This window comes from Chionomys nivalis, chromosome 2 (assembly GCF_950005125.1).
Source record: "Chionomys nivalis chromosome 2, mChiNiv1.1, whole genome shotgun sequence".
NCBI lineage: Eukaryota > Metazoa > Chordata > Mammalia > Rodentia > Cricetidae > Chionomys > Chionomys nivalis.
Window position 1 is genome coordinate 101,267,308 of NC_080087.1, and position 18,004 is coordinate 101,285,311.

Consider the following 18,004-nt stretch of genomic DNA (forward strand, 5'->3'; position numbering starts at 1 on the left):
AATAAGAATAGAAGATTATAGGAAATGAGGCAGAGGAATCCATTATAAAAATGAGAGTTCCATACTTGATGGTGATTCTGACAGAAAAAGGAAAAAATGACATTTAAACAAATTACTTACATTTCGTGATCTACTTGCTCTCATTTTTAAATTAAGGATATTGATTTCACAAGCTCAGTTTCTATTGTTTGCTGTGCTTCATGCATGCCATGTTGATGAAGTATTGTCAAATACATACACTTTTTAATGCTTTTAGTTTTTATTATTAAAAACATCACAAAACTACTGTAATTTTAACTTTGCAAATACATGCTTTGGTCTCTTTCTATTTTCTTAGACTCCTAAGATGCAATATTTTATATGCAACTTAGGAAAACTACACCTATTTGGAATGTTCAATTTGATGTCCTTTATATTGAAACTCTTTCTCACCTCTTTATTCATATGCCAAGAAGATTCCCATGTCTTGGACAATTTCTTATATAATAGACATTTACCATATTTCAAGATTACATCCGGTCTTTGGCACAGCACAGGCTTTATTGAGTAAGTGATAATTTGCACTTTCACCTTTAAAAAGAATAAATTGTACCTGTTGTAATTTAATTAAAGCGGAATCCTGAAATTTAGACTTACTTTAAACACTACAGTTTATTTTCTACTTATCATCACACCTAGACTGTGTTTGGGAGTACTTGAGGCCAACCCTTATTAAAAACGAATTTTGGTTTAGAGTTTCTGTTTTGTTTTATTTCGCGGGAAAGCCTTGACTAACCCTCAGCATCCTCACAGCTTCCCCAACTTGCTTTGAATGATCCTGCACACACCTATAGAAACAACTTGTCACTTCAAATAGGCACATTGGTCTGTCAGACCTTATTTCTTGTTTTAAGTCAAACAAATTCCAGGTGCTAGGCTCTTTTAGAAGAATGTTGGACTATTTTAACACTATTCTGAGCACCGTTTTGTGCTTTCCTCCGCCCTGGCTGCACAGCACAGAAATACACAGTGGAAACAAAAGGAAGCCTGAATCTCAGGCTAGAGAAATGGTGCAATGGTTAACAGTGCTTGCTTCTCTCCCAGGGGATCTGAGTTCAAAACACAGTACCCATGTCAGCTTGCTCACTGTTGTCTGTAGCTGCAGGTTCAGGAGCTCTGAGACCCCTGACCTCCATGGACCCTGCATGCATCTGCCGATACCCATGTACAAACATATACATCTACATGTAATTAAAAGTAATCTTAAAAATGTGATGCGATAGTGTATATAATGAATAGAGTTGCTACAGGGTTTGTAAAATGAAATTCTACGAATCCCTACAATGTGGTAGTATTATTTTCTGTGCCCTCAACACAATGCCAAAGATACGTGTTTCTCTTAAACCATGAGTCTAGGGAAAACTATTTTATAAGAGGTATGCTAACATATGATTGCAACTTTTCAACTTTTTAGGATATGGCTTGGGACATAGATAGTACCTCTGAAATTTCAAGATGAGTATTTGTGGATTGTTCAATGAACACATACATCCACATACAAAGTACATTAGATAATGGTCATCATTTTCTTTTGTTTTCCTAATTCATTGAACATATTTCTTCTACATAATTTACTATACTTATTATTATAAATAAATACTTCAGAGTAGGCCAATAAATTAATGCTATCGATTTTCTCTAAAACACTGTAAATGGGTATTACCCCTTATTTAAGAAAAAAAAACACAGGACATTTTCAAGTTAATGGTTCATGTACACATTGGCATTCATAGAGTGGTAGAAACTGTATGGTCCATGTGTCAGGTAATGCCACTAGAGTATAAGGTATAGAAAGTACATATACAAGAAATCTCTGGGAAATAGGAGGTCTGTAATGAAAGCCACTGTTAGAATCTTGGCTGCAGCCATTTCAATTTTGAGTTGCGAGAACAGCATGATAAAATGTGCATTTTACCACAGAATGCCCCTGCAAAAGCCGAATACATAAGGTGGAAAGTCCTTGCGAGCAACGACTTTGAATAACTTTTTCAAATGGTGAATAATAAATAATGCATTTTACATCATTATCTACCCCCGCTGTCACTCCTACCACTGCAATTGCTGTATTTGGACACATGAGCAGTAATTAAAATGATTACACAAAATTTTCATAAAGTATGTGATGGGAATACTCTCATTTTTTTATCCTAATCTACTGTATTCTCCAGTTTTCCAAGCTTGCTCATTCATGACCCCAAATTAATTCATGACTCACCAATGAATCTAGTTTATTTAATGAAATTAATTAGAAATTAATTGCAATAATAGTTCAAAGAATGTGGTGGTACCTCACCCAAGAAATTATCAATAGGACTAGAGATGACAGAATGTATTCAGGCAAGTTGTTTTTTTTTTTTTCAAGGAATTTTGAGAAGTTTGTGAAAAATGAGGTAGGAAGAGCAAGAAGAATATGGGAGGGACAGAGGTCTTTCAGTCATGTTATCGTGTGACTGTTGACAAGACCCACGCCACATGCTATTGGAATAAGAATGATGTAATGATGTGCAGTTGTTCTTTCCTTCTTCTGGCATAAGAACCTGAGATGTCTATGCTTACACACTGATAACCTGATAGTGTCCTAGAGGCTTAGATAGTAAGAGACTGTCTGAATCTTCTGAGAATTATATTGAGTTTCCTGGACACAGTGTTAAATAAATCATATATAGCAGACATCTCAGTGTGTGTGTGTGTGTGTGTGTGTGTGTGTGTGTGTGTGTGTGTGGCGTGGGGGGAGTTAGGTGACCTTTATTGTTTAGTTTATATATCTGTAGGAACCCCAGAGTTTGAGAATCAGGCAAAAGTCCAGGTGCAGTGTTTGATTTAAAATAATTATGAATAAATTTTTAAGGCAAAGACAGTGAATGAGTTTAGCAGATACACTTTGTCTTAAGACTATATGTAACATCAGGGAATATGATATTTATAATGATTCAAGTTAAAGCTGGCCTTGGGAGTGTGTGTGTGTTCACATTTGTGAAAAGACAAAAAGTTAGTCATATGATAGTGTTTAGAGAGTTATGAAAATGGTGGAATAAAAAGGTCATATTCATTAACATAATGGTACATTTCTGCACTGATAACAAGGAGTATAAAATTGAACACATATTTTTATAACTATGTATTTAATTAATTATTTACTTCAAATCTGAAACATATTTTAGCGTAGATTAGGTACTTTGACAGCTCTGCTGCTCTGGCTCTGAGACAAATGACCAAGGGCTGCTCAGAGCCCCTGTGTGACCCAGGCTGCTCCTCAGGGAAGTAGACTTATAATCACGTTACTTTTGTACTTTGTTGTGTGTATGAGAAGTTCAATGTTTATAGTTCTGTGTATGTGTATGTTTGCATTTATATTTGAGTGTTTGCAATGAATTTCAGAATCTACGGATACCAACTATTTCCATATACTTAGTCAAATATGTTACATGAGTATATGTACATGTGTGCACATTTTTGTGTTTGTTTGTGTGCAATTGTGTTCAAGTGTGCATGAAAATCAGAGCACAAACTTAAGTGGCATCCTCAAAAATACCACCCCTTTCCTTTAGACAGGGCTTCTCATTGGACTGAGGCACACTGAATTGGCTAGACTGGTTGACTTGTAAGCCCCAGAGATCCTGTGTTTTTGCCTCCACATCACATAGTCATATATGTGTACTATTACACTTGGTATTTTCACGTGGATTTACGAATGAAACTCAAATCTCATACACTCCACGCAAGCTATTTAACTACCTTTTTTTTTTCTTTTTTTTTTTTGCAAATTATTTACTTCACTACTGGTAAGCGTGAATGACACAAAGAAAAAAATAGATACGATCTGAGGAATACATAGTCTAATGCTAAAACTGACATAGCAAACAGAATGATAATATGAGAGAGAGAGACAGAGAGAGAGAGAGAGAGAGAGAGAGAGAGAGAGAGAGAGAGAGAGACTGTTACTATTGTCTCAAATGAAAGCAAGAGAGCTCCTGGTCCAAGCGTCATATTTGCTTACCCTATGATTTGAGACTTACTTCTGAAGGTCTACTCCTGCCAATGAATGCTTAATCTTAACTAATCAATTTGTCATTTATATAAAAAAATCTGAGATAAATTCTGGAATATAAGTATTAAAATCTCACTTATGTGAAGCCTTGCAAATGAGAATGATCACAAATAGTAAATGTTAACAAAAGATGAGAGGAAGATGAAATTAGAAATTACAAATTCACTGAATTTATAGGAAAAATCTAGGCAAGATGTAGCCAAGATGGAGAAGTGCTGAGTAAAAAGAAAGGGTATGGACGAATGATTGAGAACACGCCATCGGAGGCCAAACGAGTAGAAAGAGACTCCAAGATGTTGCTTTTGTCAGGGCAGCAGGAGTAACAGTTAAGAAATAGGAAATGACTCAGAGGAGTGAAGAGAGCTCTACAGTGTTTTCCTGTGTACATACATATCTGAAGGGTTTCAGAGACAGCCCAGGAGGAGTTCAGTAGGAGACAGGAGTTCACGCAAAAGGCATGATAGGTGGTAATTTTTATATTGTGCAAATTGGACGGCTAGAACTCATCACTGGGCTCACTTAAGGGGCAAGGCATGTACAAATCTCTAGAAACTGGTAGCCACTGTATATGGATGCTGAGTGACTAATTGGACGTTCGTTGCTCTCTGGAACTGCTTGAAGTCTGACTTACCAATCTTCTTATCTGGAATAGGTCTACTCACTGAGCAAAGGGCCTGCTGTCATTTGTAAAATGAAAACAAAGCAGTTACTTTAATTCTGTCCCTGACAACAAAGGAAGGACCAGTGACCAAGCGATCTAAACAGATGTTCTTATTTGTGGTCTTAAACAATGAGAGGAAGGCTTGAATACAGTGAGATTTCCAAATGTCTATAAGTGCTCTGGCAGGAGACCTTTGGAGACTTGAGAGATCTAAGAAAGCTATGGGAATTTTATTATCCATTCGAGAAGGAACTCCCCATCTTAGTTACTTAGAGTTGGTTTCTAACTGCTTTCCACAAACAGAAGAGGTGAGAGTCGAAGAAGGAAAGAAAAAAAAAGGACAGCCTTGAATTATAAAACACAGACATCCTAGGAAGCCAACTTCATTAAAGATTATTTAGGTGTTGCTTACTTTCTAGGAAGAGTATTCTAACAGTTTGGTATTTTGTTGTTACATATTGTCTTGCAGTTATGTGTGCTTATGACTATTAATAAGCGAGGGACGAAAGCTTAAATGTTCCCTGAGTTTATACCTTGAGACTCTGAGGTAATGAGGACTAGGTTGTGAACCAGATGAGTAGTGCCCTAATTTGAGTTCTGCAGTCTGTTGACATTTCAGAATTTTCATCTATAAATATATAAAGACACAGAGGAAATGGAAGTGACCTCTTCCTTGTCTCCAATACAGCTTAGTACACAATCTTTGATTACTAAACAGTTAGGTTTTAGTTAAGGAAAATAATCCTTGCCAATCATTGTCCATGTGGTGTCTACCCCACCTTCCCCCCCCCCCGTTTATTGCTGCATTTCAATCTTCCCCATCCCCCTTATTTGAATCTTTCTTGAAAAACAAATGCTGACTTGAATTAGCCACACCACTAAATATTAACCAGAACCTAAAGAGAAAGTTGATAAATATGAAGCTTGAATTTGATTAAAACTGTGAATTTGCAAGGAAACATTCTATAATGGTGTCCTGATCTCCAAATCTTGTCTATTGGTAGTTAATATAATAAGAAGGAATCTTTTTTTTCTTATCTAAAATTTTGGATAGTTTGTCTTTCTAAAGTGCCTTCCTTTAAGTCCCAGATAATGTGATTTTTTTTATTACACATATACTTATTAAATACATTTTATAGAGTATTTTGACATTTTTATTATCTTTTATCGGAGAAATACATGTATACCAAAACTAATTCATTATTTTTCATCAGTCCCTTTTCCTGTGCTTTTTAAATAATATTCATGCTTTTAATATGATAGAATTTTGCAAGAGAGGAATAGAAACATAATTATTTTGTTATATATATTTTTTCATTAAACTCCATAATAAGATTAACACATCCCTCTCACCTAAGCCAACTCTTATTGAAAAATCACCTGATTTTTGGGAAGGAGTACATAGAAGAGTGAGGAAAATAGAACTCCTCTTTAGTCAACACACTTGGAATCAGTAGTGTGATGGCGATCATAGTCATTCTCAACATCACTTGTAACAAAACTTGTGACCAAATTCTCTCTAGAACTTGCCTATTGCCTAAGAACAGTGGAAAGAGCATGAGCTTCACATTTGCCTGTTCTTGTTATAGGACATGAAGTCTTGGACAGTTTTTCTTTGATTCAATTTTTATGTCAATGGAAATGTTTAACACGGGTGTCTCTATTATGTGACTATTTTAGAATCACACTATACTATATGCAAAGACAATAAGATTTCTGGCACATAATCAGGGTCCATAAATAGTTTTTATAATCATAATAAATTACTTATCATACATGAGTTATTAAGTTTCAATGTGATCTCTTTGGTTTCCTGATTATTATATTTCAATTTGTACTTTCATTTTTATGTACAATTAGGCATCTTTTATGTACAATTAGGCATATCTATGAACCTTTAAACTTGCCTTATTGCTTACTGAACAATATTTTTTTCTATTCAAAATGGAATATATGTATATATAGGCACATAAATACAATTTCATGGATGTTTTCTGTTTCTAAACTGAACATCTACAAAGAGAGAAAATATAAAAGAGAACAATTAAACTTAAAATAGTTTATCATCAGTCACATAGGTTTGAGTTAGAGTATACTGGTAGAGGTAGATGAAAACAGAAATGATGCTGACTGACTGCTAATTCTTCAAGTTTAACACAAGCCTGGGCAAATGTCAGGCGTATTTAACATTTTTATTTGACTTAAATCATAGCCAGAACCTGGAAACAACCTAAATGTCCCTGGACCGAAGAATGGATAAGGAAAATGTGGTACATTTACACAGTGGAGCACTACACAGCAGAAAAAATAATGACATCTTAAATTTTACAGGAAAATAGACGGAGCTAGAAAATATTATTTTGAGTGAGGTAACCCTGACACAGAAAGACAATTATCACATGTACTCACTCATAGGTGGTTCTTAAATCATTCATTCTAGAATATCTTTGTGATTGGAGCACTTCTGAACATTTCCTTCTTTGTTTAACTCAAGTACAAGAATGGCAGTCTAACAAGTTTCTTTGTGCATAAAACTTCCATTTTAGAATGGGATTTCTTTAGACATTGAAGATCCCTATTCGCTCCACACTTTCTAGTAACGCAAAAGATCCTGAGTTTGTAAAAATAAAAAAAAAAAAAATCTTAAAACTCTTATGTCTTTACTCATCAGTGTTTTCATGAGACGACATCTCTGCATTTATATCCAGTTGAAGATTTCATCAATGCCTGTAACAATAACAACATTCACATGTGGTAGTTATCTCTGTGTGTTTGTATGTTTGTATAGCAACACCTTATGAAAAATGCATATATTTCTTGTTTCTTCTTTTTTTAATTATTATTTTTTACTTTAAAAATACTAGTCCAAATTCCCATTCCCTCCCATTCTCCCACTCCCTCCACACACCCTTCCACCCTCCCCCCTCCAATCCTAAGACAGGACAAGGCACCCTGCCCTGTGACAAGCAAATGACTTTCCTGTTTTGTTTCTTCCACCGTGTTTTCAGATTGAAATACCTGCATGTAGGTGGATTTCTGTTTCATATATAAAAAGTTTTATCAGATGGTTTATGATATTTTTCCTAATGCATGATAATTATTTTCTTCAAAAGCTTTCATGCATTTGATTTGATTGGTATTACGTCTATATGGAGCCTCAGAACTTCAACCCAGAAAATGCAGTTGGCTGGCAAGTCATATATTCCAATGTTATCAGCAATACCGAGATCAACATAAAGTCTAAAATATGACAGGTGGAAGACTGTCTCTGTTCTTCTGCTTGACTCTTCAAGTTGAGAACTAAGATAGAAGATTGCAGAAAGCCTGAAAAGCTTCCTTTATGGGACAGATATGGTTTGACAAATGCTAACACTAGCTATGGCTGAGAGATTAATGTTAACTGAAAGAAAGGTAGGTGGATTTTGTCAGAGCAGAAAATATATATATAGAAGCTTGTTTGGATATCAAGCACAGGTATGGAAAATACCCAAATACAACCCACTCAGAGCCACTTCTTTTAATCTAATATATCTTGTATAAGTATTTAACTAACACCCTCCAGATACACAGATCATCATGTTTCAGCAAAGAGTCTTCAGTGAATAAGTATATATATAGTATAAATTTGAAAAAAAAAACACTTGAGTGAATAAACAGTGAATAACTGAATGGCCAAGTTTTGGTGAAAGTATTGATAATATCTGTCCACATTATATTTGGGATTAATAAGATCCTTGAAGAACAACATGACCATTAGAACAGCTAGGGAAGCATTTTGAAAATAGTGCTGTTTGGACAGTGAGTTCTCGATGAATGAATGAATGAGAGCTATCCTATTTATTTAGAATATAGAAACATAATATAAGAGAAATGTTGAGAATGATGATAAATCCAATAAGTAATTTCTTGCTTGGGAGTTCCATGATCCTTTAGAATTCATACACGCAGCAATCATTACTTTCTTTGTGGATTATAAGATAATTTATATAGTCTTGAAAAAAAGAAGCACTTTCACTTCACATGAGGATTATAAAAAAACAATCATTTACAGTATGGGGTCACAAAAGAAATTTCAATACTTCATTGATGTTGGATCCATCTCATTCCTGTAAACTCTGTCAATAGTGTGGAATTACAGAATTTATAAGTTAAGAATAAGCTTGCCAAGGCTTCCAAGTTTGTGCATTTTTAAATTTTTTATTTGTTAAGAATAATTTGAAAATACAAAATTAATTTGATTAAAGACAAAGGAATTCATCGCTGTAACTGCTCATATTTTCACACTAGTTTGGCTTCTAAAGATATATCATTCTGAAATTGGCCACCTCTGTCTTACAATGTTAAAAAGAAACTGAGTAACCAAACAGCATTTCGTAACTTTTTGAGACACTCTGTTTAACCCCACATTCTTCACTTTCAAAGAAGATATTTAGAAAGACTGAAAATTTATGTTGAGAAACAGTTACAGTCTTGCTTTATCAGCAACATTGCTGCTTACTGCATCTAGGCTAGCCAGTTGTCTGCACTGCGGTAGGGAAGCACTGCTGGTTCATTATAGTAGCTATTTAATATTTTACTTGAATATGTGAGGTTCACCTAATTATATGACTAGATATCTGACTTAACTGTATAGGAATTTGCCAGCTACATGTAGTCATGGTTCTATTCTTTATTTCCAGTGGGGGCAAAAACAGTCTACTCACTTCCACAACAATGACAAAATGGCCTTTTATGGCCAACATAAGCTACGTTTTATGGTGTATCTTTTTGTCTCCTTATTTTCAGTATATTTATTACCATTCTTCTTGAAGCCTGACTGGTCTATGCCCAAGCTGTTAAAATACCATGGTTAAATTTATTTTTTATTCTACCATGTCCAGTTGTTCTTTTCTTAATTTTATTTTGGGGATTATAATATTTGGCATTATTTCACCCTTTCCTTTCCACTCTCCAAACCTTCCCATATAACCGTCCTTATTTTTCTTTCATATCATAACACCTATTTTATTTGTTAATTTTTATGTGCATATATGCATATGCACATATATTCCTCGATATAACCTTCTCAGTCTGTATAATGCGTACTCATATGTATGTGTTCAGAGCTCACTATTTGGAACTGGATTACCAACTGAAGTGCTTCTTTTCAGAGAACACTTTCTCTCTCTCTCTGCATTCCTATCGCTCTTTCTATGGGATAAGCTCTCTTCCACCCAGGTTAGCAGGTCTAAATGCCCTTTGGCAGTCAAGCTAGTAAGAATTTATAGATACAGCTTTTGACATTCATAGGAGATACAATGTTCTTTATGTCATCATCATCCTCGTTGAACTTCATTTTTTTGCATTAAACATGTTGTTTTTTCTTTAAGATCAACCCTATTCTCAAACAAGCAAACAAACAAAAGCTTTATAGAGGAATCTTTATGCTTCCAAAGTTAAAAATGTCTTCAGTTAGTACTGATCTCTAATTATTGAATTTCTTTTTAACTCTTCCTTCTTATTTTAAGGTTCTGCCAAATTTTAATTTTCATTATTTATTAGTCCTCTGAGAATTTTGAACAATAATTTTGATCATTCAGACCCCTCTCCACTCCTCACAGGTCTAATCCTCCTTCAGTGACTATCCAACCTTGTGTTCTTTATTTCCACCCATCAAGTCCAATTTGTGCTCCTCATACATCCCTGGATATGTGGTCTTCCACTGCAGGGCAGTAGACTTAGGAAGTGCAATACTCTTAAAAGAACTAACCACCCCTACCCCCAGCAGCTATCAATTGGCAATAGCTCCTGGGGTAGGAATTTGTGCCCACTCTTCCTCTGGGATTTGATCTGGCTTGAGCTTTCATAGAGCTTATTCATGCTGTTAAAATTCCTGTAACTTCATAATTGCATCTGCCCTGCTGTATCAGCAGGACAAAACCTCCTTATATTTACCCATCGTCTCTAGACCTTATAGCCTTTTTTCTTTCAAAATGATCCTTAAGACTTGGAGGGAGGGGTGTGATATACCTGAATACATGATCCATTAGGACTAAGGATACCACAGTTTCTAATTCTGTGTGTCTTGTCCCAAAGTGGGTCTCTGTGTTAATGACTGTCTACTTCACATTGAGGCTTCCCCAATGAGGGTGAGAGATGCATTAATATGTGGGTCTATGGGTAAGAATTTATAGGTACTTAAATACTATGTTCATTTATCACGTACATGCCCATACAATTTTGTGTCAGAACTATGTTTAGTTCATGTTAAAATATTGCATGCTAAGGAATTATGGGATTATAAGGGAATATAAACATAATAATCATAACTCTTTCTCACTCAGCAGATGATTCAGCAGTAAAAACTTTCCCTCTCTTCAGCAGAGTTGTTTCTGATTATTTTTATATTATTGGTATGAAGTATAGATGCTATCTACAAAGAGAAAGCATCTGCTGAGGTTTTGTGGGTGTTTTTTTTTCTATGTTTAGCAGTAAGATATGTATGGTGTCATCTATCTTGACAGGGTCTTGTCAGCTTTACTGTTAATTTGTGATCTTGCATGTTACTCAAAGTAGCATCTATAATAATAACCCTTAGAATAGCCTTTTTCCTACATGATCCAAATTCACATTATGATCAGATTGATTAACGTGTTAGATATTTTAAATATTGGTGTAATGCAGGTGCTAGTATTTCATATGTTTCTGTGGACACTTGATGTCTTAGCAGTTGAAAGGTGGGGGCAGAAGGATCTGGAGCACATGGTTACCCTGTAGACTGTAGACATATAAGGCTAAAACTATCTATAGGTGTTTGAGGAAAAACTGGGCTACATGGAGACCCTGTTACCCAGTAAATTCAAACAAATAATATCAGGTGTTAGATCTTAAGTATGCCATGATTCTCATGACAGATTTTTTGACAATGGTTCACATTAGAGTATTAGGTGAAATATACTTTCTATTCTTTTGTACACCATCCTGGAAATTTCTGCGTTTCTCAGTGCAACAGCCATTCAGGGCTTTCTTATTCTGACTGTCTACATTATAAAGGAAGTGACTTATAGTTAGTAAATTAGTGACACATACTAAGAAAAGGTAAAACCTCTGTTACATGACACAGCGTGCATAAAGATATATGTTAAAATATAACCTTTAATTTCTAATATGCAAATATTAAGTGTCAATATTTTTCCTTTCCCCTTTTAATAGCTCACTCTGGATATTAAAGACTTTACCTAATAGTGTAAGATATAAAATATCTATTGTTATAGGTAAAGTTGTAAGAGATCTATGAAATAACATATATTAATTAAGAGAGGTATAGACTTATATCTAAGACAATGTTTCTGCAATAGGATACACAATTTCCATTTTAATTAAAATTTAAGTTTTTCGGAATTTAATTGATGTGCAAATTCATGGAAGAGAAATAAAGAATTTTGTAAAACTAATGAACTATAAGATCTATATTCATTCTTTCGAAGGATTAACAAAAAAGGCGTGAAGCTGTATTTTAGGTATAAGCAGGTGTGTTTTCATGAATGCATAGATGGAATGCATTTAAAAGACATTTTTCTTTTACAGAATAAAAAGCCTTGTTTGAAGAAAATTTAAGTGTTACAAACTAATTGAAACATGCATGCCAACAAGCTAAAATAAGTGTATTAAGGGTTTCATGATTCATGATTAATACAAAATATTCAATACAGCATCACAAATCAGTTGGGCATGTATTGAAGATACTTTCCTACATTGTCTTTCAATATGAGAATGAGATCATGCTGCATGAATAAAGTTAGGTGTAGGTTCTTTCTAAAGCGTCTTGATTTCATGGGGAAAATCAGAAACACATATCCTATTCCAGGCAGAAGGCCCTGGAATGCAAGAATCTACAGAGTAACCTAAGAAGGATTAGAGAGGACATTTCTCCTACACATCTAAAATCTCGGAATGTCGAGCTAAAAAAGATAATTTTATTTTGTTATTTTATTCACTGTATAGGTCTATAGAAGGTAGTGGACAGTATTGCACAAATGATATAGGCTCCCTTAGCGCAGAGTATTAAACAGTCAAACTATTCAGAAATAATTATAAAGGTGTTGAAAAGACTCAAGCCCAATAAACAGGACAGAATTGACCAGAAAGTATATTATGTTTTCTTTATGTGAACAACATATTGCTTAGATTTCCTGCTGCATAACAACAAAGTCCTCGTAGATTTAGCCTTATAAGTCTATTTGTTATAAACTCTATTATACAGATTTGTGAAAACAAAAGAAAAATCTAGCAGATTAGATGAACTGGAGCTCTACTGGGAGTTAACTTCTTTATTGAAAGTAATATTCTAATATTATATTTCTAATAATATTGTTGCTTGATTGAACATGTAATTTGGCCAGGAAGTTTATTGGGGAAGATTTTTGTTTTGTTTTGATATGCTTATTGATAAAAAACATGCTAGTTCCTCATTCTTTTCATTCACATTATTTTACGAGTGAATTTTTCATATTTATTTTTCGTTTTTCCATTAATTTTTCCTCAGGTGTAATCTAGCTCCCGTGGTGGAGTTTGCTGCGGATGTGGGGACTAAATCAGATTTTATTACCATGAATCCATCAGTTGTGCAAAGAGCATTTGGAGGCTTTCGGAATGAGAGTGACAGAGAGAAATTTGTGCATAGACTTTCCATGCTGAATGACAGTGTCCTTTGGATTCCTGCTTTCATGGTCAAAGGAGGAGAGAAGCACGTGGAATGGGTTAATGCATTAATCCTTAAGAATAAGCTGAAAGTGCGAACTGCCTATCCATCACTGAGACTTATTCATGCTGTCAGAGGGTAAGTGGCTGGAAAGGACCAGTCTGTCCTTGGCACAATGGAACGCGTAACTAAAGATTTTCTCTAGCCAGGAAGGAGAATCAGGAAGACCTCCACAGTAAACACATTTTCATTATCTTATAGTGCTTTCTATATTTTCAAATATGAATTTTATTTGTGTACTTAGGTTTTTTTTTTTTTTTTTGCTTTGGAAACGCAAATTGTTGAATTTGACATTGATGCCCGCTCATGAGCAAAGTACTCATTTTTATTTCTTCCTGTGACTGAGGGTAATAAGAATTTGTGGTAAAACTAATGACATGCTAAATGTCTACTAGGCAATGTGATGGGCAAACAAGTGTTAGGTTTGTTAAAAGAGCAACTATCTACATGTCAGAGGACAATCAGTAAGACAGGAGTTCAACCTAGACTATATAACTTCATGGTTCATACCAGTGTCACACTTGCCATTTTTACAAATTAAGGTACCATTTCCCTTTTAAGAAAATGAATTCATAACAAAAATTGTATAAGGAATAATACATTACTTAAAAATCAGAAATGACAGAAAGGTCAGTGGTATTATGCACATAGTAAGTGTGTTAAATAAATTGATTCATGATAAATATTTCTGTTTGTTTATGAAAGTATCTTAAGTATTAAATACTGTACATATAAATATGAAGAAAACATTGGTAAATGCAGAGGCTGTATGGTGGACCCACAGGCATGTGATGTTTCGGCGACATTGTAGCAGAGCATACTGGCAGGGATGTGTAATTTCTTCCTCAAGTTCGCAAAAGCTTAAAATGCAGACTTATTATTTGACTAGATTTAAAAAGGGAATAATAATTGTAATGATTAATAAAGAACGGATTGGTGCATAAAAGTCAGACTGGAGTGACAAATATCATGGGATTTGGAGGAGAGGAGGAAGAGGGGAGGAGGAGAGGGAGAGAGAGAGAGAGAGCGAGAGAGAGCGAGCCCATTGTGAATACTAAAGCACAGGCTGGGAAAGTAATTTGGGAATTTGCTGGGAGGGAATCCCCTTTATTATGCGTGAAGTACAATAATATTTCTGAATGTGGGATGTCACATCCTGCACATGAACAGATATTTTAATTAATTTACTCACAGGGAAAAAAAGATATAGGCTAGACATGGTGGATGGGGACATAAATACCAGGTTTAGGAGAACAAATAAATACAGGAATAGAATTCCTAAAAGAAAAACAAATGATCCAAGTCCAGAGTTAAAATAGTTTCCTTGTAGAATAGGAACTATTTCCAAGTTTTTTGTTTTGTTTTATTATTGAAACATTTTCCTGAAAATCTTTACCATTTCTCATTGAAGCCTCCAGAAATTCTTACGTGGTACTATCTTCTTCACAATTAAGTGTTATAATTGGATCAAATTATTCAATATTCATTACTATGTTTGATGAGAGGTTTCATATATATACATATTCATTTAGATTATAATTAATTTAGCATTTATTTCTAAATTATCAAGTATCCTTTTAATTAAATTTGACTGAAAAGAATGATATATTCCAAACAGAGATTACAGTTTGAATGCATTATGTTAAAAACTCATATCATTGCTATCACATTGTTCTTAAAAATAGATCTCTTTCTAATTTTAGACATATATTCTCCAGAGATAGATGATTAGGACTAGAAACCACATCCTCAACTCCTGATTAGAACAAACATAAAGCAAATTTAATATGTGAACTGATATATGTTCACTAGATTCTAGCTAATATTCTGCAGTTAAATACCAAGACAAATTATGAAATTGAAACTTCAACTGTACAGTTGAAGTTATTAACCAGTTAGAAACAAATATACTTAACAAAATATTAATGAAAGATTTATAGACATTTTTATGTCTTATTTTGTTTTCTTTTTGTGCTTGAAAGCATCTGCTCCCTCCCAGGCAGGCAACTAACTCCTGGGACACTCAAATGAATTGCCTGCCTTGCCTTTATAGTAACTAAGTCAACAGTTATATTTATTTCACCTTGTAAAAAAGTGTAAACAAAATCAATTATTTTTCCTTCACTTGTCAATATTTTATGTTTCATCTTATTTATATTTCTCACATAATTATTTTTTGAAAACCATTTCAATAATTAGTAAGTGCTGTAAAACAAAGAGCTTTGAGATAAATCCAATAGCCATAATGTGTGACATGTTAAACTGTGGTCACCATGTTTTCTGTAGTTTTGACCAGAGTGATTCTTGACTTTGCTAGAAGGTGTATTATAACATTCTTACTCAAATAATTGTATAGCTTCCTCTAAGGTAAAGAGATGGAATCCTGAAAGGTGGCATGCATAAAAAATAGTTCTGAGGTAGCCAATCATCTTTCAAATGAGATTGAAAGTTGTAGACATGGTGTATCAAAAAGCAAATGCATATAAGGAGTTATAAAACTAACATTACAGGCAGTGTGTCGTGTCATTTCAACATGTTCTCTGTAGATGGAATCCTAAAAGAGAATAATAAACTGTAAACACCGGCAAAACAAGATTAAAAGGCAATGATAAAACAAGACTTATCTGAAATTAACAAGATCAAAATCTAAAAGATAAGTTTTACATATTTAGAGCGGTAAGTCCTACTGGCTCTTTCATCTGAAAACCTGTGGTTAAACAGTTTAACGAAATAGTTTCAGGTCCTCTATTGGTTACTGGTGTTGACTGAATGATGAAAGGTTAAGGGAGCAGAACACACATTTTCCATAGAGTACCACTATGATGCTGGCTGAAACATGATGGCTTTTCTGAGTGCTGCAGTCAAAGACAGAATGTTGACAAAGTGAAGGGTATCAAGGTTGCTGAATATAAGGATCAATTGGAAGCTATCATACAGTCAGACTATGTTATCTGAAAATAATGAAACTTCTGACTTTAAACTCTGACTTAATTTTAGTTTAGTTTTTTTTTTTTTTGGCACTAAAAAAATAAATTAACAACCCCCAAACTCAGGAAAGTCTTAGGTTTTATCATAATGTATGATCTATTTTTGAAAGTCATATGAAGTGAAACCAGAGAAAAAAATTGAGAAGTCTTGTAAAATAGCAAAAGGTAACCTGGTATACAAAACGAATATTGGGGCTTTTTTTTTTTTTTTTTTTTGTTTTGTTTTTCGAGACAGGGTTTCTCAGTGGCTTTGGAGACTGTCCTGGAACTAGCTCTGTAGACCAGGCTGGTCTCGAACTCACAGAGATCTGCCTGCCTCTGCCTCCCAAGTGCTGGGATTAAAGGCGTGCGCCTCCATCGCCTGGCGAATATTTGGGCTTAAAATCTAAATATGGAGCAAGAATAAGAAAAATTGACTATAAAATAACCTACATCTCACTGAATTCAGATATTCCATTTTAAGGCTTAATCATCATTTATTAACTTACATAGTGGGGTTTTTTGTCTATGTTCTGAAAGCCCTAGGAAATAGTACAAATTCTATGCTGCATGGGCTGCATGATTATCCTACTGTTTTTCTAACTTTTATTGATTCTTTGTGGATTTTACATCATGCGTTGGGTCCCACGTCTCTCCTCGTTCTCTCATATCCCATCCATTCATCCTTAGTCGCAAGCATTTTTGAGTCATTGGTGGGTCTAGAGGCTTCTGGTTTCTGGTACGCCACTGCTAATGGGCTCTCACTGGGGCTCTTTTGGGATATTCTGTTGTCCTGTGTCATGGAGATTCTGCACTTTTAAATCTCTAGGTTAGTCCCCTTTACATGCTCCAACAGTTCATAGATTCTGTGGATCTTGGAGTGGGCCGACTCATAGCCCTGGTTCTTTGCCTGGGTGGTAGCTGGGTTGGTCAATTGCCAGCTTTCCTTCATTGTCACTACCCAGGGAACATAGTGTTGTATGTATAGAAGTTCGTATGTCCATGCTGAATAGTGAGATAAAGTTTGTTTAATGCCTTTTAAAGTCATTGTACATTTTTGAATGAAATTTCTTTAGTATCATTTTTTTTCTCATATATATTTCTTCCTGATCATAGTTTCCCCTAACTCCTAACTCCAGTCTCTCCTCTACACTTCCACTCTCCCTCAGATCCACTCCCTCATCAGCTGGTCTCTTCTCCAAAAAGAGTAGACCTCCCAGAGACATCAATGTATATGGAATAATATGTTAACAATAATACCAGGCACATACCATCATATCAAGGCTGGACAAAGCAACCCAGTATGAGGGAAAGGATCCCATACGCATGCAAAAGTCAGAGTTAACCCCCAATTACACTGTTAGGAATCTCACAAGAACACCAAACTGCTCAGCAGAGGACCTGGATTAGGCTCCTACAGGTTCACTGTTCTCTGTGAGCCCCCAAGAGTCCCATTCGGTCAATTCTGTTGCCTTGTTCTAATGCTGTCCCTATTTCCCCTGGGTCTGCTGATCCTTTTCTTTAGAGACTATTTTAGATTTTTTAAAAAA

At 34.8% G+C, this 18,004-nt stretch overlaps 1 protein-coding gene across 1 annotated transcript in view; it reads left to right on the plus strand.

Moving 5' to 3' along the window:
* The window catches only part of St8sia4 (ST8 alpha-N-acetyl-neuraminide alpha-2,8-sialyltransferase 4), a 94,998-nt gene that overhangs the window by 32,984 nt on the left and 44,010 nt on the right, over nucleotides 1-18,004 (plus strand). Inside the window, exon 4 of the mRNA XM_057762708.1 lies at nucleotides 13,273-13,566. Coding sequence (XP_057618691.1) covers nucleotides 13,273-13,566 — 294 coding nt within the window. The remainder of the gene's footprint in view (nucleotides 1-13,272; nucleotides 13,567-18,004) is intronic.